Source organism: Phacochoerus africanus, chromosome 3 (assembly GCF_016906955.1).
Source record: "Phacochoerus africanus isolate WHEZ1 chromosome 3, ROS_Pafr_v1, whole genome shotgun sequence".
NCBI classification, from domain to species: Eukaryota; Metazoa; Chordata; class Mammalia; order Artiodactyla; family Suidae; genus Phacochoerus; species Phacochoerus africanus.
Window position 1 is genome coordinate 145,996,956 of NC_062546.1, and position 22,981 is coordinate 146,019,936.

A 22,981-nucleotide genomic window follows, 5' to 3' on the forward strand; every position below is an offset into this window, starting at 1 on the left:
GGACCCTAGTCCTCATGGGTAATAGTCAGATTTATTTCCATTGAGCCATGATGGGAACTCTCAAGTCACTCTTATGGAAAGCTGATGTCTTCACAATGTTCTTAGGACATCCACTTTGTTCAAGTTCTGCATCAGAAGCTGGGGAGGAACATAATGCAAGGACAGAACCAGGTTTTGTGGGGGCGAAGCTTTAGGCAATTTAGGGTGCTTTATTTAAAAACCAACTTAAAATCATAAATTTAAACATTTGATATAAAACTGAGTAATTAGAAGGGGTCCTTGCAAGTGGAAGTCTCAAAGCTGTTTCATTAGCTCCTATAGATGTGCCTCTGTTATACTAGAAGTAGCACTTTAAGATAAAGGAATTTGTGATAGAATGTTGATGGGCAGGACATTTCCAAACATTTAACAGTAAGAGAAACATACATATGCTAAATGTAGTTCCAGAGATAGACGCGAAGCGCCAGGTGCTCAGTGTGGCAGAAGCAGGGCTGCAGGGAAGACAGCCTTTAGAGGGGCCACTTGAATTATGTGTCCAGGGAGCCTTCAGTTAATTAGAATGCTTAGAAAACTGGGAATACTTGAATTAATTTCTCAGATTAATCAAAAACAGCCCCCCATTTGTTAGCCGTCAAAACGTTTTCCAAATGCAGTCCTTTTCTTCTTTCCTATTTTCTGTAGGCTTAAAAATTGTTTTTAAAATCAATCAATGTAATTGACCCATTGAGTTTGAAGAGAAACAAAACCAAGTAATTATTTAGAGGGGGGAAATAATAAAGTATTCGCTTCCCTCCTTAATAGAAAGCCTTCTGTTGCTTGGGTGATTGAAATAACGCTCAGGCTTGGTAGGAACAGGGGTGCTGGCCTCCTTAACTGCCACTCAGATTATTACTTGAGTGGTGATGTGATTACAAGGTGGGGACAGTGGTTTCATTGTGGTGAAGCTCTAAGTGCTCAATAAAAATTTATTGAATGAATGAATGAACCAAATGAATGATTCCAGTTTTGAGAGCGTTTTTCCTTTTGTGTTTTTAGGGTTGCACCCATGGCATATGGAAGTTCCCAGGCTGGGGTGGAATTGGAGCCACAGCTCACAGCAATATCAGACCCTTAACCCACTGAGCGAAGCCAGGGATTGAACCCGTGTCCTCGTGGATACTAGTTGGGTTCATTACTGCTGAGCCACAACGGGAATGCCTGAGAGCATTTTCTTAATTTCTAAGTATTCTGTAATTAAGTTTTATCAGACTCTTTTGAATGCACAGAAAATGGCCTATGTTTGACAGCAAAAGGATCAGGAAAGGGAATGGAACTTTCACAGATTGCCTGATGTATGGCAGATATTTTGCTGATGTTTATATATTTATTTAAGCTTTGTAACCATTTTGTAGTGGAGGAGCTAGAGCTCAGGGCTTAAATAACTTGTCCGTGGCCTTCTAAGGGAGCAAGTGGCAGAGCTGGGATTCAGATCGAGGTTTGTGTGTCCAGGCTTCATTCTCTGACTCTGTAATTTGTCATTTGACCTTTTCTTTCCAGCAAATGTGAAAGACACACGAAACAGAGACTTAGAGGCAGGAAGGAATTTCAAAAAGGGAGTGTGGTGTGGTGCAGTCACACTGCTTGGCCATCGCTAGAATGTGATTTGGGGTCTTAAATTACTCATCTGTAAGATCAGAGGGTTGGAGTCGACCTCTGAGTGGGGTGACCATGTGGCCCAGTGTGCCAGGGCAGCTCCGGTTTGTATCTCTTGTACCAAAGCAAATACTATTAGCACCCTCTTCCACTTTCCAAAGTGTTCCACTGTGGATCATAAATTCTAAGGCTGCCCTATAAGTGAGGTTATTTCCAAGTCTTGATTTGTGTGATTTCAAATTGAATCTAATCATTTGATTATTGAAGCAACAGGAATTTTCATTTTCCAGGCCTGTGAGGTACAAGGAACTGACAGAACATACCTCTGGTCTAGAGTTGCTTTGCATTTCTGACACAGATTTTTTTTTTTTTCTGCTGTTGCCCCTTTACTGTAAATATACACTAGTCAGCCCTCTTCTGGTCTGTTTGGTTCCAGTTAATTTGGGATCATTATGTAAATATTTATTTCTACTAGTAGTGGCTACCACTTAGTGTTTACAGTCAGGCCTAATGCATTATCTTATTTAATGCACCTAATACCATAAGGTAGTTTCTCACTTTCTAGATAAGGAAACTGAGGCTTAGAACAGTTAAGTGGAGTCCATCAAAGAGATGAAGGCAGGTCTTCCTAATTTCTTAACTATTATATTAAGATATGTATACACACATACCGAGCAGATAATGTAAAAAGACTATCAGGCCTCCTAAATTCCCATTGGCCTTTGTTATATTTTTCATTGTCAGGGATAATTTTTGTAGTTACACCTTCCACTGCTGCCACCGTTCATCTTTTACCTCAGAGTAGAACCATTTGCCGCAATAGACAACAGATTTTGACTACGATGCAAGTTCTCAGGACAAAACAAGATTACAGAGTGATGAATGTTTACTGACTCTATGGGCTGCTGCTTTTTGAGTTTGTCTTTCTCTACCAGAGTATAAAGCAGAAAACATATACTTGCTTTTTCATTTATATTTACATAGTACTTAAAATAAAACCCACCAGATGACACTGACCATTCTGCTTTTATTTATTGTCTGACTAACTTACAAAGACACAGATGTCTAGGGTAGACCCTACCCCATCATTTAAACTATCCTGATGACATAAGTACCGAAATGTGCATGTTTACATAATGCAGTGGGATGAAAACATTTTTCTTCCTTTACAGTTTCTGACTATAAACAGGGAAAAATTAATTTCATGCCACAAAATTTGGGGCACTTTAACAGTCATCACATTTCTGCTACTAAAAGAACAAAATTGGTATTACAAGTTAAAATATAAAGGCCTAACGGTTTTTACAAATATGCAAATCATCTGCTACTTAGACATAAAAAGTCAATTTCTTTCAAATTACTAAGTAAGGCACCATTGGATTAAATGTTTTTCTCGGTTTTTACTAAATAAAATGCATACTGAAATAAATACGGAACACTGAATTTTAATACTGTAATATATTTCAATATAAAATGATATGTGAATGTTAAAATACTGTATTGCATCTTGAATACATTTATCTGGACATTTTATGGGAAAAACACACATGTAAACTCTGGTTTCAGGGAAGAAAATATTAATTTTTGTGATCTTCCATATTTGAAGTTTAGCACAAAGCTTATTCAAGGTTTAGGATACAGTTAGGTTTCTAACTTTAAAAGAAAGGGTGTACATGAATTAATGGAATATTCACTTAAAAAATACATTCTATTCTAAAACATTTCTATCCTGGAAGAATAGCAACTTTGAGCTGCAACCCTGTTTCACACTTTAGGATGGTACCTGCAAAGCTGGAATATACAAGGAATTGGCCATTCTTACTACCCCATACAAAATTCAGACTCTTCTTTGGGTCAGATTTTTCTCTGCTGTATTTGCTAGGAAGGCCCAGCTCCATCTTTTCTGAAATGGGTCATTAGGCTTTATTATAGGGATATTTATCAACTGTTGACATCTAGTCAAAGAATTCAACACAAAATGATGCTTCAATATTAGCAAAATGTTAGTGATTAAAACATTTTTTGGAGAACATTTTGCCAATCTTGTTGCACCTTTATATTTCTTGATTCTCTTTAGGTGAAAGGTCCCAAATGAATGAATGAGACAAATGGATGGTAGAGGAGAGGGGGAAAAGCCAAGTTCTCTAATGTACTAATAAGCCCAGGACTTTGGCAAGGAAAGTTATAAAAATATAATATATTCAAATGGGTAACTTCATAATTTATTAGATATCCCATTTTATTAGAACTCTAAGTTCTTTTGCTTTTATATAAATGAAACAATTACTTATTCTATAAATAGGAATGCTTTCAAATTTTTCTTTGGATTGATTTCTTGTTAGCATGTCCCAGTAATACATGAACAATACACTGAAACCATGATACAAAGTTTAGGTAGATATACATAAACATATATAGCTGTGTGCTTTTAAAAAATAAGTAATGGTAATTTTAAACATAATCAACCATATAAAACATCTAAATGGAAATCTTTTTTCCCAACTCTACCTAAATTTAAAAGTCCCAGTAATGTTGTATAAACAAAACCATACAAAAAAGGCAAGGCTGGCTCATCCCTATGGTCCTTTGGGGGAGCTTTATTTGCATAGATCCAAGGCAAATGATTCTCCCAGACAGATTCAAAACAAGTTCCCTCCAATTTCCAGCAGCAATCTCTTTCTCTCAACTCCATAAGCATCACGTTTACATTTTTAGAGTTTTGCCCCTCAACTCAAATCTGTTCCTTCTTCCACATTTCTGACTTGCTATCTTTCCTTGACTTTCCTCCACAACTATGGAGCTTATGAGCAAGCTGGGCTGGAGAGGAATGAAGCCACTTCAGATGCAAAGGCAGGAGGCCAACCGACAGGTGAGCTCAAGGCAGCTGGTTCTGAGCCCTGGAGCCCTGACAGGGCTTTTATTTTCTTTCCCATGGCTTTATTCCAAGTAACTGTAAACCCTAGTAGATCAACTTCTGACCTTGATAATGTGAAGCAACATTTGCATATAAATTTCAAGGGAAGAGGGAAAATCAGGGAGCAATATTGAAGGTCAAGCTACCTGCCGAACAAGGTATTTGGGTCCTAAATTTATATTTAGTTACCTCTTAAATTGATAAATCTCATCTTACCTTTTTTTGGTTTTTAAACAAGAGGTTTTTACACTAGTCTCTACCTGCTGGACCTGTGCTGTCCAGTATGGTAGCCACCAACCATGGGTGGCTACTGAACACTTGAAATGTGACAAGTCCAAATGGAGATGTGTAAGACTTAGTACCCCCCAAAATACAAAATTATCTCATTAAAATTGTTAGAGTGATTGCAAGTTGAAATGATCATGTTTTGGATGTTGGGGTTAAATAAATATATTAAATTTGATTTCACCTATTTCTTTCCCTTTTTTAACATGGCTACTAGAAAATTTTAAATTGTATATATGGCTCGTATTTCTGTTGGACAGCTCTGTCCTAGAGCTTACCTCAGTCTGCCAAAGACTGAACATCCTATAATCACAAACATTTTATGTGAGCAACTTCCTTAGGTGGTCTATGGTTCATGGAAACAGACAGGGGGCCAAGCATGCAAAAAAAGGCATGGGGGCAGACAGCTCTTAGGGACTTTAATATTGTAGTCTGTAGCAAAGAAGCAGTGAATGTTTGAATTTGGCTGGTTGAAAGCTCAGACAGAATTCATTTCTGCCTACCTGCCACAAAAGCCTATGGCATCCCTAAAGCAGCCAACACTGGCAGGTTGTAGCTGAAGTAAGCAATAGCTTTAAGAATATATACAATATGAAAAGCGAGGTGCGTTTCTTTACTGCATTCCCACCCTGCACACATAGATTTCCGTGTCATCTCCCTTCTTCCCTACTGCTGATGTGAAGGGGACAAGGGAAAAAAGGAGGAGGAGGTGTGTGACTCTTGGACAGCAACAACAGAAGGAGCGCTTGGGCTTGGGTGGAGAAGAGCAGGCAAGGATCACCTCGGGATGGGAGGAAGGGGTGGGGCACCCCTTTCTCTTCGGTTGGATCCACCTTGATGAAAAAATAGACAAAATAGACATCTTGGTTAGAAAGCTTACGTTCTCTCTGCAAAAACTCAAGGATGGTTGCACAAGTACCTACGAACCCGCTCGCCCCCCCCCCCCCCCCCCCCCCCCCCCCCCCGCCAACACAGCCAGAATCGAGGCTGTAAATAACCAGCACATGTGCCTGTGACAAAGGAGGGGAAGAAGCAAGTAAGGGTTTGCTCAAACTTTGTCTTCACTGGGCAAAGATGACCCACACTGGCTACGTTGAGCACCTGCACAAAGTTGGAGTTTTTAAAAAATTATTTTTTTCCTCATCACAAACACAGTATTGTTTATTTTAGATTGAGAAAATATGGATGAGCAAAAAGAAACAAAAATTCACCACTGCAGGAGTTCCCGTCGTGGCGCGGTGGAAACAAATCTGACTAGGAACCATAAGGTTTCGGATTCAATCCCTGGCCTTGCTCAGTGGGTTAAGGATCCGGCGTTGTCTTGAGCTGTGGTATGGGTCACAGACGTGTCTTGGACCTGGTGTGGCTGTGGCTGTGGAATAGGCCGGCAGTTACAGCTCTGACTGGACCCCTAGCCTGGGAACCTCCATATGCCGCGCGGGTTCGGCCCTAGAAAAGACAAAATAAATAAATAAAATTTCACCAGTGCTTGTACCACCCAGAGATAACCAATAATACGTGTATGTTTTCTAAAAACAGTTCCCCTATGTCTTCCAAAAATAGGATTTTATAGTCCATTTGAATATTTTTGTCTTTTTTTGCCATTGCTTGGGCCGCTCCCAAGGCATATGGGAGGTTCCCAGGCTAGGGGTCTAATGGGAGCTGTAGCTGCCAGCCTATGCCAGAGCCACAGCAACGCTGGATCTGAGCCGCATCTGCGACCTACACCACAGCTCGAGGCAACGCCGGATCATTAACCCACTGAACAAGGGCAGGGATCGAACCTGCAACCTCATGGTTCCTAGTCGGATTCGTTAACCACTGCGCCATGACGGGAACTCCCTGAATGTATTTTTAAAGTCACTATTTACAAATATTATTAATCACACACTGCATTCTATTATGTTAGTATACTACAGTTTAAACCAGCCCCCTTTTGTTGTGTAGTCAGACATCTTCTAATTTCTAAACAATGCTTTTTTGATAGTAGCCATCCTAATGGGAGTAAAGCGGTATTTCACCATAGTTTTATTTGCATTTTCCTAATTATTAGTGATGTTGACCATCTTTTCGTGTGCTTACTGACAATCTGTATATCTTATTCCAAGAAATATTCGATCCATTTTAAAAACTGGGTTTTTTTTTTTTGTTGAATTGTAGGAATTCTTTATATATTGCAGATATTAACCTTTTATCAGACATATGCTCTGCAACTATTTTATCCCATTTCATAGGTTTTCACTTCACTTCTACTGACATGTTCTTTTAAAAACTATGCATATTTGTGGGCTATCAGCATACCATAACCAGGGGTACAATCCATTCATAGTGTAAACACTCATTTGTCCCACGCACATTGTTTTGAGGATCTAATAGGTGTTAGGCAGGAAGCCAGGTGCTCAGATGCTGTGTGCCAGTCTGTGAAGGACTCCTCAGTTGAGTGGGTCTGCTACGGCCACTGCTCTGAGACTCAGGAGGGCTGGCACTGACAGACTCCTCAGCAGGCAGCCACTTCACTGATGGCAACCGAAGTAGCCTACTTAGGATTTCTGAGGTGAAACAAATCTCTGAGCAAGAGGAGGAGCTAGAGGAAACCACTGGCAGTCCATTACCTCGCCTTTTCCTCTTTTCATCCCAACCAAGTCTTTTCTGGGGGCAGAGGCCTAAAGAATGTCTCATCTGGAAGTAAATCAGCCATCTGTCATGGAGCCTTGACCAGAATTTGACACATCACACATGGGTAGGAAAACACTTGTGCAAAGCTGCAATGAGGTGGTACCGTTCAGGAGGCACTGGGCCTTGAGGCCGAGGCAGGTACAGGAGCAGGATAAAACCACTCCATAGTACTTTATTGGTATGAGATGATCCATTATCATTAAAATATTAAATATGCCTAATGCTAGAAATATATTTTTATTGGCAGTGGAAATTACTGATTTAAGAAAATTTTTAAATGCCTACTATATTTCAAGCTCTGTGCTACTTAAGATGCAGTAGTTAACAGGATGGTTCCAGTCCTCAAGCTGTGGACAGTGTAATGTGGTCAACTATTAAAAATCTAGAGGAGCTGGCAGGATAAGTCTGTTACTGACTTAAATACACAAAGAGCACAGGGTTGGGGGCAGAGAACTCAAGGATATCTGTCCATGTGAAGACTGACTTTTTAACCAAAAATTTCCAACCAGCAACTCCTGTATGATAATTTTATTATAGTTACGCCTCTTTTCTTAAGCTCATCTAGGAATGCAGTATTCCACATAAGTAAGTTTACCTAGGAACTAAACTTGTCTTTTCAAGCAGCAGTATTCTGTTTACTTCCAGCATTTTCTTCAGAGAAATTTTCCTAAAATATTTTCTAATTCTTTGAATTCTTCACAGAGGCACAAAGCATAATTTGAACTGTTCTTTTTTTTTTTTTTTTTGTCTTTTCTAGGACCGCACCCACAGCATATGGAGGTTCCCAGGCTAGGGGTCTAACCGGAGCTGTTGCCTCTGGCCTACACCACAGCCACAGCAATGCGGGATCCGAGCCTCATCTGCAACCTACACCACAGCTCACGGCCATGCTGGATCCTTAACTCACTGAGTGAGGCCAGGGATTGAACCTACAACCTCATGGTTCCTAGTCGGATTCGTTAAATCACTGAGCCATGACGGGAACTCCATGACCTGTTCTTAATAACCCAACAGAAATAGCTGGTATTATCCTGTGCTGTAATCCCTAGCACAACTCTGTGTCCCTAGCTCCTCCTTCGACCCAAGACTGCCACCTATCACTTCTCCCTGTAGTCAGTGATTTAGCTTCTAACCAACCTTGACTTTAGATGATATTAATCTGTTCTAAGGCTGGGAACCAACCAACCACAAATTAAGAATTGCGTATTAAGAAAGAGTCAATAACATGTATAACTGGGTCACTTTACTGTAGAGCAGAAATTGACAGAACCTTGTAAATCAACTCTAATAAAAACAATGTAAAAAAAGATGAATAGGCTCAGGGTATGTGAAGGAGGACAAGGCCTGGGACACTGTGACAGTTGTTTGACATGCTCAAAACACAGCTTCTCCACACATTTTTGGCTTGGGAGTTTGGTTCTAAAGCCAAGGTTGTACAAAACAGAGCCTCATCCGTGATACATGTATATGACATGCTAATTCTTTCTTCTATACATTTATTGTTGGGAAACATCAGTTTTGCTATTTTCTCTTCATGTTCACATTTTTTTTTCAATAAGGAAAAAGTGATTCATTTCTTTATGGTAGCATTACAACTATTTAAAGAAAAATAATCCATATGTCCAATAATAAACTAAATTATTATATGCTGATTGATAGAGTCATGTAAATAAAAACCACATGATAAAATAGGGGAGTGTTTACGAAGCAATGTTCTATAAACCTCACTACCAAAAAGTATATAAATCAGAATTAGATGGATAAAAACTAGAAAAAAACCTGGTAAGATGAAAATATGTTACATTATGTGGAAAGATTATGGGTATACTTAAAATTTTCATGTAGTGGTCTGTAAAGCTACACTAATGTTTAAAAGATCCAAGCAGTTATAGGGAGTTTTTAAGTAATGAGACATTCTGCCAGTCTCAAAACTAGTAGAAATGGAAGATGTGCCATCTTAGGAAGATCAAAATGGGGAAAGATTGTCCAAACAAGTAAAATAATAAAATGTAACCTACTAGCCAGCTAAAGGTATTTTAAGCTTGTAATGACACATTAATCATTTCTGGAGTTCCCTTTTGGTGTGATGTGTTAAGGTCACTGCAGTGGCTCTGGTCACTGCTATGGCACAGGTTCGATCCCTGGCCTAGGAACTTATACATGCCACATGTGAGTGGCCAAAAACCAAAATAACCATTTCTTATATGCACCCTGGATGTCTCCATCTTCCTTAATGAGTACAGAAGGGGAGTTCACCAGAATTGAGATGGCTCCCAATCCAGGAGTGGTTTCTCTGAAATCTCCCCACTCCACGCAAGAGGCCTGGATTTCCTGCACAACCCTGAGTTGTGTATAATTCAGGCTACTCAAGTGTGAAGCCACCCAAAAGCCCTGGTAGAAATACTCACTCCGGCTTTCATTTCTTGCCAATTTACTGGGATAACTCTTGGTTGTTGGTACATATGGCTCTGGAGGTGGCAAATCAGAAATGGGATGGAAGTAGAATCTGCTTTCCCACTCATCTGAAGGAGAAAAACAAACAGTATCTTCAGTGCACAATCTGCTCTGAAGACTTATGTAATGAAAGGCACAGAGTGAAATAGAACGGCAGGGACTGCTTCTAGTTTTGTGTCTAGAAGTTTCGAGAAAAGGTAAAAGGGCTGCAAATGTCACTGACTAGCACACTGATAAAATACTGGTCTGCAAATCAAACCAAAGACAGATGCAGATGATTTTAACTAGAGTGATTAGGACCCAACCAGTCCTTCTCAAGAGCTGGGGGCTGAGGTTTGGGATACTTAATCATTCCTCCACAAGTGGAAGGAATAGCTAGAAACCTCTGATAATGATGGCAGAGGTACGCTGCTTAATATCTGCAGGCCACTGGGCCACGTCCCCACAGCAGATACACCTGCCATTCTGTTGCTTCCCTTTTATCGCTTGTACATTTCCGAGGAGCTGGGACCACACCTCACCTTCACATGAAGAGTCTTGGAAGCCATTTCTGATTGATGTGGATGGTGGAGGTGGGGGAGGTGCCCCTGCGCCAGGTCTGTCGGGAGGAAGAGGAGGCCTGGGCCCACTTCTGGGGCTATCTATTCCACTCCTGGACGGCAACTGAGGGGTGGCAGGCAGAGCTCGAGATGTGCTGCCATTTCTGTTCATTGGAGGAGGTGGTGGGAGAGGGCCTTGGAGCAAAAGAAACATGACATTTAGTGCTATGCTTTCTGCCTGCTGGATACACGTCCTTTTACTAGAGAATATGGAGAAATGGCGAAGACTTCCTAGGAGATTTAGCCAAGAAAGGAGTAGGCACAGAAATGCACCAATGTACACACATATGTGTAACAAGTACACACTGAAAGCTAAATGGCTATTTGGTGTTGAGCTGTTACTGAGATTGGAGATGATACAGCTGAACAGGGAGTCATCTATTCACATTGACAACTGTATACTTTTAAAAATATCTAAAATACCTTTTAAATAGCTATTGAACTAATTACTGTGACATGTTACTTATTAAGTAAATGCTATTTTCCTTCTTTTTTTGGCCATGCCTGCAGCGTGTGGAAGTTCTCAGGCCAGGGATCAAACCTATGCCATAGCAGTGACCTGAGCCTTTGCAGTGACAATGCTGGATCCTTAACCTGCTGCACCACAAGGGAACTCCAGTAAATGCTATTTTTAAAAATAAGATAATTATGAAGTTATTTTAGGGCTCCAGGGGGACTGAGTTCTTTACCTATTTATTTATTTTTTTGCCTTTTCTTGGGCCACTCCCGCGGTATATGGAGGTTCCCAGGCTAGGGGTCGAATCAGAACTGTAGATGCCGGCCTACACCACAGCCACAGCAACACGGGATCTGAGTCGCATCTGCGGTCTACACCACAGCTCACGGCTACACCGGATCCTTAACCCACTGAGCAAGGTCAGGGATTGAACCCGCAACCTCATGGTTCCTAGTCAGATTTGTTAACCTCTGCGCTACAACGGGAACTCCAGGACTGAGTTCTTTAAATGCATGGTATTATTGCTAATAATAATGTTTCTGTGATGCATATGAACTGTTTCTAGGCAGAAGCAGAACCAGGAGGCCAAATATCAGTCATTCTGAGAATAGTGGGAGTTCCTTCTTGGTTCTTCTCTTTGAGGAGGCAGGTTAACATAGGGAGTTAATCTCTGTGCTAATCAGTGTGCATGGCTATAAATGCTGGTGCTGGACCCCGACCCTGAGCAGGCTGGTTATCCTATGGAATTTGACTTCTTGTCTACAAAAGAGCACTTTTTTCATAACACTGTTGCCAAAAATAATTAGTCAAAAATCAGGTAAAAGGTACTATCTAATTATCTGAAACCATTTTTTAAAAATTGCATTGCCATGGTATAACCAGTCAAGTTTAAGTTTCTAGGAAATAATTCAAAATACATTCTTCTTTTTGACAGCAGAAAGGAACATGTCTTGCTTTTCCCATCCTCCCAGCAGCTATTTGGGTCACGAGTAAATTAAAAAAAAAACAAATGGGGAGTTCCCACTGTAGCTCAGGGGTGACAAACCCAACTAGGATCCATGAGGATTCGGGTTCAATCCTGGCTTTGCTCATTGGGTTAAAAAATCCGGCGTTGCCGTGAGCTGTGGTGTAGGCTGGCAGCGGTAGCTGCAATTCCACCCCTAGCCTGGGAACTTCCATATGCTGCACCTGCAGCCCTAAAAAAACAAAAACAAACTTGGAGTTCCCGTTGTGGCTCAGAGGAAAGGAACCCAACCTAGTATCCATGAGGATGCAGGTTCAATCCCTGGCCTCCCTCATTGGATTAAGGATCTGGCACTGCAGTGAGCTATGGTGTGGGCTGGCACCTGCACCTCCGATTCAGCCCCTAGCCTGGGTACTTCCATATGTCTTGGGTGTGGCCCTAAAAAACAAAAGACAAACAACCACAACAAAAAAAAGGAACTTGAGGAGTTCCCGTCGTGGCACAGTGGTTAACGAATCCGACTAGGAACCATGAGGTTGCGGGTTCGGTCCCTGCCCTTGCTCAGTGGGTTAACGATCCGGCGTTGCCGTGAGCTGTGGTGTAGGTTGCAGACACGGCTTGGATCCCGCGTTGCTGTGGCTCTGGCGTCGGCCGGTGGCTATGGCTCCGATTCAACCCCTAGCCTGGGAAACCTCCACATGCCGCAGGGGCGGCCCAAGAAATAGCAAAAAGACAAAAAAAAAAAAGGAACTTGAATATTTCGATGCAAATTAAAATGGCCTTAGTAATTATTCCTAACCTTCAGTGGTGTGCGCCACTAGCAAGACACTGACATTTTATGTAAATACAACATCTTACGGTGCTATAAATATAAGTATCTCTTGTTAACCACAGATTCAGAATCCAACTAGAGGACCTTAAACTGAACGACCCACCCATCAAAGGTCTTCCTGCCTGGAAGTTTGGTTCAGATCCTTGATGGAGGTGGAGGCATACCCAGCCCTGGTTTGTCTCTCAGGAGTCTTTAGTGCTTTACCCGGTAGGGTTTATTCATTGCCCCACCTGCTTCTCATTGCTGGAGTCTGTCCCAGTCAATACGAGTAGATTTATTGGGGGCAGAAGTGGCTCACATGCTATGGGTTTAACCACCACATAACTGGCACTAAATGCAGACTAGACTTCCAGTACGATGGGGCCGGGTACTCTGCGACCTGATCAACCTGATCTCTCTCTTTTCCAGCCCTCTGCTCCTAACCTAGGTAAGCATAATAAAAAAGATTTCTTTTTTCCTATTGGTAGCATAATAATAAAAATGTTCATTTATTGAATGTGACTTACTACATGTGGGGACATGAGATAACCACCATATACACCTGTTTCGTTTAATTCTTATAACAACCCTAAGGAATGTAGGGACAGGAGGTGAGGCCTCAGAGGTATTGGAGCTTAAAGAGTCCAAGTCGGGAGGCTAATGAGTGGAAGAACTGACTCAGTTTTGTCAAATTCTAAAGCACTCCCCTAACAATGAAGCCAAGCCACCTCTCAAAATACAGATGGTGCCTGATGACCTCTCATATGTTCCTTGTGGAAATATAAATTAGTGGGAATCTTCTAGAGGCAAACTTGGTAGTACCTATGAAATCCATAATTTACCATGTACGCCCACTGTCCTAGAAATTACATTTCTAGGAATTCATCTAAAAGAAATACATGGAGATGTGCACAAATAATTAGCTACAAGAATGTACCCCTGCATAATCTGCAATGGCACAACGCTAGAGATGGCCCGTAAGAACAGGGGATTTAATATTATGTAGCCATTAAAAGTCAGGTTGTGGAGTTCCTTTGTGGCATAGTAGGGTAAGGACCTGGAGTCGTCACTACAGTGGCTTGGGTCACTGCTGTAGTACTGGTTCGATCCCTGGCCTGGGAACCTCTGTGTGCTGCAGATGTGGCAAAAAAAGTCAGGTTGTAAAAGAATAGTCAATCACATCAGGAAACGTTAGCAAGATATTGTTGAATTAAAAAATAAATCACCAAACCATATATGTAGTGTGATACTGATACTGCAGACACACATATATATATATATATGCACTTTTTTTTGGGGGGGGGGGCACTGTGTGAGGTGGCTTCATGTGGGCTCTCAGTTCCAGACCAGGGGTTGAAACTGGGCCACAGCAATGAAAGCATCAAATCCTAACCACCAGGCCACCAAGGAATGCCCCATATATGCATTTTTAAAAGATGGAAAGGGTATGTAAACAATGTTATATCTGGATGGTGGTGGAGGCAGGACTTATAGATGATTTTTTTCTTTATACTTTTCTGTATTTTCTATAAAACAAGTATGACTTATGTAATTGAAAGAAACAACAAACATTATAATTATATATCTCTGCCTATCCTATTTTGGGGAACATTTAATCTGTTGATTCATCCATTTTGAAGAGCCATGCAAACAGCATCTCAACCACTTTGGGGGAAAATCTGTAACTGTTGGGTAAGAAGAAAACACTGCATTTCTTTCATCTGACTGCTTGTTCTCATTTGTTCATTGACGCATACTTAATGAGATGCCACAGTATCTAGCGATTGAATTGAATAGACTAGCAACTTCTTATATTTGTAGCTGACTCTCCCTGGCAGAGTGGTTTGAAGGAGTGGTTCTCAAACTCTGCTACACATTACAGTCACTGGGGAGCTTCCAAATATCCTGATGCCCGGGTTGCAGCCCAGGCCCCAATGAAACCAAAAACCCTGGGCTAGGGACCCAGACATCATGGTTTTGAAAACCCCCCGAGTGATTCCAGTATGTGGTCAAGTTTGAGGACTGCTGGTTTAAAAAAATGGTGTTTATTAGGTTCCTGAGGTCATGGGGTCAAAGGTCATATAGCTTTTCATAGACCAACTAATGACCTGTTTCCAGACATCTTGTATGTATGGTAAGCTTAAATATAAAAAGTAGTTCTGGAGTTCCCGTCGTGGCTCAGTGGTTAACGAATCCGACTAGGAACCGTGAGGCTGCGGGTTCGATCCCTGGCCTTGCTCAGTGGGTTAACGATCCGGCGTTGCCTCGAGCTGTGGTGTAGGATGCAGATGCGGCTCGGATCCCACGTTGTTGTGGCTCTGGCGTAGGCCGGTGGCTACAGCGCCGATTTGACCCCTAGCCTGGGAAGCTCCATATGCCGAGGGAGCGGCCCTAGAAAAGGCAAAAAGCCAAAAAAAAAAAAAAGTAGTTCTGACTCCGTCAATAACCAACAGAAAACAAAAAGGCACCTATGATAAGCAGGAGAGAGAGTACAAACTCCTCACGTTTCATTTCATACTCTGAAGGTTCTGCCCTTAGATTCAGGTTTCTCAGCTCTGAGAGGGGACACAGATGGGCTTGAGCAGGTCCTTCAATCCATGAAACAGCAGGTAAATGTTAAGGTTATGCTTATGAACATTTTTATCGAGAGAAGGCCTTCTACCTTTATCTGATTCTCCTAGGGATCTAGAGATGTGAATAGACAGCAAAATGTACCCTAGTAGGTGTCTTTAATGAAAAGGGAAGTGGCCGCAAAGCTTGAGAAATACAGGATGCAGTAACTCTTAACTCCCTTCCTGGAATAATAGGCCCTCCTACAGGAGGTGGGAATTTAGTCCCCGGTTAAGGCAGCAGAAATTCCCTCTAGGGAGACAGAGGAGCAGAGCGGGCGAGGTGGACGGTGCAAGTGCTAGCCCCTTCATTCACCTGCTTGGGCTCGTTTAACTTCCTTGGTTTCTCAGTCTCCTCACCTCGGAAACATGGACAGAAATACTGGTCCCAGTCTCCTCAGAGGTTTAGGTGAGGTCGAGAGGAAACAGGCGGCTTATGTGTCACCTAAAAGGTCTGAGCCGCCTGAGAGAGTACCTAAGCTTTTGCTGGGCTCTCTCCGCGTGGTTATTAGGGACCCCGGGCCTGGCTGGGCTGCAGAGAGACCACTGGCCGCAGGTCCTAACTTACCTGATCTGCCCGGTGGGTCCCTCACCGGAGGAGGGGGTCTCTCAGTGGGCGGGGGCGGAAGAGGGCCCGACCGTCCCGGTGAAGGTAAGGGAGGCGCCGCCGAGGACGATGATGAGAGGGACAGATTCCGTTGCGGGAGCCTCGGGATTTCATCGCTGCCGCCGCCCGAGCCCGAGCCCGAGCCCGGAGGCAGCGGGGGAGGGCCGGGCCTGCTGGGCGGGGGCGGCGGCGGGGCCTGCGAGGAGGCCGACGGCCGCGGCGTTGAAGGCACGGGGGGCTTGCTGTTCTGCGGCGGAGGCGGAGGGACGGCCTCCCTGTGCAGCGAGGGCCTGTTGCCCACCGGGGGCGGCGGCGGTGGGGGCTTGTCATCCAAGGCCCTGCTCGGAGTAGGCGGTAGGGGAGGCCTGTTGGAGAAAGGCGAGGAGGAGGCAGAGGGGCTCTGGCGGATGGAGCCTCCCCCGAAAGCAGCACCTCGGTTTCCTGGGAAAGGGGGAGGGGTCGGCCCCGGGCTGGGCTGCCTGGGGGCCCCGGGCGCGAGGGGGCTCCCCCGGTTGTGCAGACTTGACGGGACGGGTCTCGGCGTGTTAGGCACCGGAGGGGGAATGTTATCGGGCTTTGCACCCACGTCGGGCCTCGGGGGCGGCATTCGGCTCCTCTGAGGCTCTGGGGGTCCGCTTCTGTGGCCTGGAGAAGGCACAGGGAACCTCCCTGGGCCACTTGGGGGTGAGAACGGTTTGGCAGATGTGGATCTTCCTCCCGGTGGCAAAACTGGGGGTCGGCTTCCTCCAGAATCTGAACAACAACCACCACAAAAATCAGTTAGAAAACTAGGAACCTTAAAGGAAATCAGACAACTAAGGCATATTGCCGGCATCGGAAGCCCTTTCCTGGATGCTGTAATCTACAGGTGACTATGATTTACATAAATTGGGTTTTGTGTGGTCCTTCCTAGAGGCAGAGGACTAGATCACAGCTTTCTGTTTCTCTTTTAGTCCCAGATTCTACAACCCATGGGCTTTTAAAAGCTTTCAAAGGGATTTTGGAGCGATCTCTAGGCATTTATGTGTGGACAAGAACAGGGATGAAGTACGTAAGCGTTCTGGAGGGACCCCTATTCAACAGAAGACAAGAACAGGATGGTGGGTGGGATTGATAGGTGGGATTTCTGCTAATGATTTTTTTCCCCCCATCACTATCTCTGTCCTCCCACCCTGTACCTTTCAGGTTTGAAAAATAATGTAGCCATCTTAGGTGAAAAAAATAATTATCCCAATACAAGTTTCTATATGGGAGGGCTTACCTAGTCCCTTTGAGGAGAAATTTCCAAGAGAGGATGGAAAAATATAATGGAAGAGTTATGATTGAAATAAACTGTCAAAGAAAAAACAAACTGTCAAAGTTTAATTGAAAGAGTTGACAGCAGTGGACGGTGAATCTGTAAACAAGTAGTCAGCTATACTTTTATAGTTTAATTTTTCCCCACTAGGTCAACTTCAATATTGACAGAACAGTCCTACTATGTAATTAATATTCAGCTGCTTTGGTTCAACAAAGGGAAGAACTAAAGAGGCACCACTGCCCCAGAATCTCTCGGAACCCAAGCTAATTCTCAAAAAATGCTTAGTCTGAAAACTTCTACCAGTTCAATCATGAGTTAGTTAATGTACCAGATATTAATTAAGCACCTGCTATACTAGACACTAGCCATTATTCTAGATGCTAGAGGCTGAGGAGTAAACAAAATAGAAAAGATCCAGCTGCCTTGAGGTTACGTTCTTGTGGGGGAGATTAAAAGAAAAACAGCGAGTGAACATAAATGTTTTCAAATTATTATAAGTACTAAAAAGAAACTAAAATAGGCTGCTGAGAGGGAGACAAGATGGTGGACGAGTAGGGGGATACGCTCGCCCTCTCCCACAAACACAAATAAAATAGGCTGCTGAGATGGAGAGTACCCAGAAAGGCCAGGATAGATGGGGTGGCTGGGGATGGCTCTTTGGAGATTTGAGCCATGTAAAAGAGAAGGGAGAGAGAGGTGCTTCAGTCTCAGGGCCAGCAGGTACAAAGGTCTTGAGGTGGAAATGAGCTTCCAGTTAAAACCAAGGCTGACATGCCTGGGGCATAGTGAGCATGGAGGAGAACCCTATGGAATGTAGCCTGAGTGGCCTGCAGGGGCTGGGTCATAAAGAGCCTTGTAGGCCAGAGGGAGTTCAGGTTTTATCCAAGGCACCATGAGAGACATTTGGCTGGATATATATAGTGAAGTAATGTGAACTCTAGAGAGAATTTTTTATTTTGACTTTAGCACTAAAAAAAAAAAAAAAAAAAAGCTGTGTTTTCCTTGACTGTGTGCTATATTTCTATGTCACCCCTTGTGATAAGTTTTATCTTCCCAGTTTGGATCAAAGGTGCAGGTTCTATCCACATCCATTATATGGATGGCATCCATTATGTGGATAGTTTCCTATGAATGCATATGCTTCTGGTGTACCATTTTGTGCACTAACTTAAATTCCATCTTCATTTTATTGTTTTACTTCCATTTGTCTTTTGTTTGTACTTCTTCACCTGTTGTTAAAGTACAGAATGTATGCATTTGTCAGCTGCCTCAAATCCTTTTGGTGGATTTTAAATAGATAAATTTAATTGGTTTATTTTTTTGGTTAATTTTTTTTTTCTTTTTCGTCTTTTCTAGGGCCACACCCATGGCCTCTGGATGTTTCCAGGCTAGGGGTCTAACTGGAGCTGTAGCCACCGGCCTTCATCACAGCCACAGCAACATGGGATCCGAGCCATGTCTGCGACCTACACCACAGCTCATGGCAACACCAGATCCTTAACCCACTGAGCGAGGCCAGGGATCGAACCCACAACCTCTTGGTTCCTAGTCAGATTCATTAACCACTGAGCCACGACAGGAACTCCAAGGTGTTTTTTTTGTTCTTTGCTTTTTAGGGCCACACCTGCAGCATATGGAGGTTCCCAGGCTAGGGGTCTAATTGGAGCTGTAGCTGCCAGCCTACTCCATAGCCACAGCAATGCCAGATCTTTAACCCACTGAGCAAGGCCAGGGATCGATTCTGTGTCCTCATGGGTCCTAGTTGGGTTTGTTAACCTCTGAGCTAGGACGGGAACTCCTAAATTTAAATTTAAATGCAGATCTGGCAAGAGAGAATCACTTTTACCATTGAGTCTCTTTCTAGATTTTGACAATCCCAAAGTAAAATAGTCAGCTAACCCAGAGGATTCAGTGCTTTATCTTCATATGAATGTGAGAATTTCACACTCTCCCAGTGGACATTTTAAAAGATCACAGGATTAGAAATAAAATTCTTCTAACTCAGTAAATGTTAAAAAAAATAAAGTTTCATGGTAAAATTTCTTGAACTTCTATCATAATCAGAGGAGAGCCTCACACACTGTAAGGTTTTTTTTTAGGCATGACCAGGTTCAACTTTTCTCTCTGCCATCGTGTCATAGACAATCCTGTAGGACTCATTTCTATGGCTTCCTGCAGAGTCACTGGTCTGAAATGCCAAATGTCTGTCATGCAGAATAACTTTTTAGACTTTGTGAGATATGTAATTCTATTCCATATGACACGGTCCATCAAGTGTTTGAAAAGAGACTCACAAGTGTTTATGACACTAGACAGCTGGGTCAGACCACCTCATAAAGAATGCGGAATCTGCCAGGTCCCCAGGCAGAGTTTCCAGGAGTGGCAAGTTCCATTGCTCCTTCCTTGTCTTCCCATTCTAGCTCACCCTTTAGAAAAGCACGAAAAAATGCAAGGTGTCCCCAAGGACACTGGACACATTTTAGCTTGACGGAGCTAATTCTGATTTTTTTTAAAGATGCAAAGTAGAGTTCCCCTTATAAAAAAGCGTTAACACGTCAAGCAATCTAAAATGTTTTCAAGGGCATAGTGCCTTCAAAGGGATGCCAAGCCTCAAAACCACCAGATTCTGCCTCGTCTTTGGTTACTGAGAGAGAAGGAAACTCTCCTTACCACCCTCCCTGTTGGCTGTGGATCTCAGCTTCGGCATGCCAGCCTGGAACAGTCCTCCCAAACCGGGTGGTCCACCCCCTCCAAAACTTCCACCGCCACCGCCACTGCCACCTCCACCACCAATTCCGCCACCTCCGCCAAAGCCACCACCAGCACCAGCTCCTTTAGGTTCTGCAGAAGGAAGAAAACACAGTCCTTTCACGTATGTGAAGACAGCATCAGCGAAGGTCCCTGTCCAGGGAAACAGCAGTCCAGCGGGGCGCTGGCTGAATCTAGGCCCATGGTGGACAACCGGGATTTCATTAAAAGTGCAGGATTTTAAGGAGTCACTCTGACCCCAGCCAGAGAAGCAGGAGGGTCTGTCCACTCCAGACCAGTGGTAAAGCCAGTGGTAGAAGAATCAGTAACAGGTAATGACTTTCCCCCCCGCTTGGCTAGCTGCCATATGAAGTAATACCTGTTCTATATCAGCAGATTTGGCAAATTAAAGTATCTTCAAAGAAAGAAAGTCTTAAGGGAGGAGGAGATGTAATAAAAGGTGAGAAGAAAGGAAAGAGTCAACATAAAGAGAAGAAAATAAAATATCCCATAATTTTGCTCCATGGAAAAACCTACTGTTTTGGTACATTTTTTCCCTGTAGGTTTTTTTCATTTTATATTTTTTCTTAAAATTCAGACCAAATTTACTACCTACTTTTGTTTGCTTGTTTACGGCTGCACTGTGGCATGTGGAAGTTCCCAGACTAGGGGTCAAATTGGATCTGCAGGTGCGGCCTATGCCACAAGCAGATCTGAGCACTGTGACCTTCACTGCAGCTCGCAGCAACGCCAGAACCTTAACCCACCGAGTGAAGCCAGGGATGGAACCCGCACCCTCACAGAGACAACATCAGGCTCTTAACTTCTTGAGCCACAATGGGAGCCCCCCAACTTTTTTTTTTTTTTTTTTGCTTTTTAGGGCTGCACCCGTGGCATATGGAGGTTCCCAGATTAGGGGTCCAATTGGTGCCAGCCCACGGCAGAGCCACAGCAACACAGGATCTGAGCCACGTCTGTGACCCACACCACAGCTCATGGCAACACCAGATCCTTAACCCCCTGAGCAAGGCCAGGGATGGAACCCAAAACGTCGTGGTTCCTAGTCGAATTTGTTTCTGATGTGCCACAACGGGAACTCCGGAACCCCCAGATTCACTACATAGTTTATAATCCTGCTTTTTTCCACTCAACATTTTATTGTTAGCATTTCTCATGTCATCAAATATTCTTGAAAACATGAGTTTAAAGGACTGCATTGTTGACAGAACACAAATATATTTTATTTGATGGCCTTTCAGGTGATTTCAGTTTTTTAATATCATAAAGCAGTAGACTTCAACATTTAAAAGATTCTGTGCAACTTGAGATAATGCTTGTTTTATTTTGTATTTGTTGCCAAAAAATTGTGAAAAGGAGGTTTTAAAATGAGGAAACAAGCAAACAAAAAAAGGAAGAAGAAAGAAAAAGATTACTAACTATCCAGGCTAGCCTTCTGGGGTATATCCCATTGCCTTTGAGCTAATTTGCAACTCTCTAAGTTGTAGAAAACTTATAATCAAATGACATTCGTCCACAGAAATGCAAACTGGTTATGTTCAGTGTCATTCAATTGATAATTGACCCATTTTATACCTATTTGCAAGCTCATTTCAACACTTACCTGCCTACATATGTCTGGTACTTTGAATTCTCCTCTGATAACATCTCATTGGTTCCCTCATTAATGAGCTAAATAAAATCCTTAGTATGTTTGTTTGTTTAATTAATTTTGTCTTTTTAGGGCTGCACCCACAGCATATAGAGGATCCCAGGCTAGGAGTTGAGTCGGAGATGCAGCTGCTGGCCTACACCACAGCCACAGCAATGCAGGATCTGAGCCGCATCTGCGACATACACCACAGCTCATGGCAACACTGGATCCTTAGCCCACTGATGGAGGCCAGGGATTGAACTTGCATCCTCGTGGATGCTGGTCAGATTCATTTCCACTGAACCACAACAGGAACTCTGATATGTTCATTTTATATCTGTATTAGAGCCATGATTATGCCCTCTTTTTTTTTTTTTTTTTTTTTTTTGCTATTTCTTTGGGCCGCTTCTGCGGCATATGGAGGTTCCCAGGCTAGGGGTCGAATTGGAGCTGCAGCCGCCGGCCTACGCCAGAGCCACAGCAACGCGCGATCCGAGCCACGTCTGCAACCCACACCACAGCTCACGGCAACGCCGGATCGTTAACCCACTGAGCAAGGGCAGGGACCGAACCCGCAACCTCATGTTTCCTAGTCGGATTCGTTAACCACTGTGCCACGACGGGAACTCCTATGCCCTCTTTTAAAAATTGTCTCTTAACAATTTATGTATGTCTTATGAGGTTAAGTGTTGTTTATAAAGTTCTATCCCTGAAAACTTAGTTGCGTCTTTGATAAATATTACATGAGATCTACAAATTTGGGGAAATTGACATTTTATGATATCTAGACTTTATAGAAACATGCTATATTTTCCCATGTCTTCTGATTTATCCAGTAAAGTTTCATAATTTTCATCATACAGGTCACTTATGCTTCTTTTAGGGTCAATACATTTTTGTTGAAATTATGAAAGGAATGTTTTTCTTACTATATTTTGGATTTGGTTATTATTGGCATCAGGAAATTTCATTTGATATCCAATAAATCGATGTTTTGCTCCCTCTTTTCTAAGGGTTGTGTACCTTATTTCTATTTTATGTAAGAAATTACTTTGATGATTGACCTTCCATAGCTGTAAGTTATTAATGTTTTAATGAAGATTATTTTAAAATATTTAAAAATACACATATATTTAAGTACATTATTAATAATGTTACCAGTATTTAACAATAAAATTATATTTTGATTTCAATGAGAATACCTCTAATGTTTCAAAGTTACATGTCAACTATTGGTTTGAGATCATTTTTTTTTTTTCTTATTATTATCTGTG

General features: G+C 42.7%; 1 protein-coding gene across 4 annotated transcripts in view; it reads right to left on the reverse strand.

Moving 5' to 3' along the window:
* Nucleotides 1–2,639: 2,639 nt before the first annotated feature.
* WIPF1 (WAS/WASL interacting protein family member 1) overlaps nucleotides 2,640–22,981 on the reverse strand; it is a 128,775-nt gene continuing 108,433 nt past the window's right edge. For 3 of the 4 annotated variants that reach the window (XM_047772920.1, XM_047772921.1, XM_047772919.1), the window contains exons 4-8: nucleotides 19,979–20,149; nucleotides 15,970–16,761; nucleotides 10,483–10,695; nucleotides 9,916–10,029; nucleotides 2,640–5,664 (exon numbers count right to left, since the gene is read on the reverse strand). In XM_047772920.1, the coding sequence (XP_047628876.1) occupies nucleotides 5,609–5,664; nucleotides 9,916–10,029; nucleotides 10,483–10,695; nucleotides 15,970–16,761; nucleotides 19,979–20,149 (1,346 nt within the window). In that variant the 3' untranslated portion in view covers nucleotides 2,640–5,608. The remainder of the gene's footprint in view (nucleotides 5,665–9,915; nucleotides 10,030–10,482; nucleotides 10,696–15,969; nucleotides 16,762–19,978; nucleotides 20,150–22,981) is intronic. The other variant, XM_047772922.1, reaches the window with a different exon arrangement.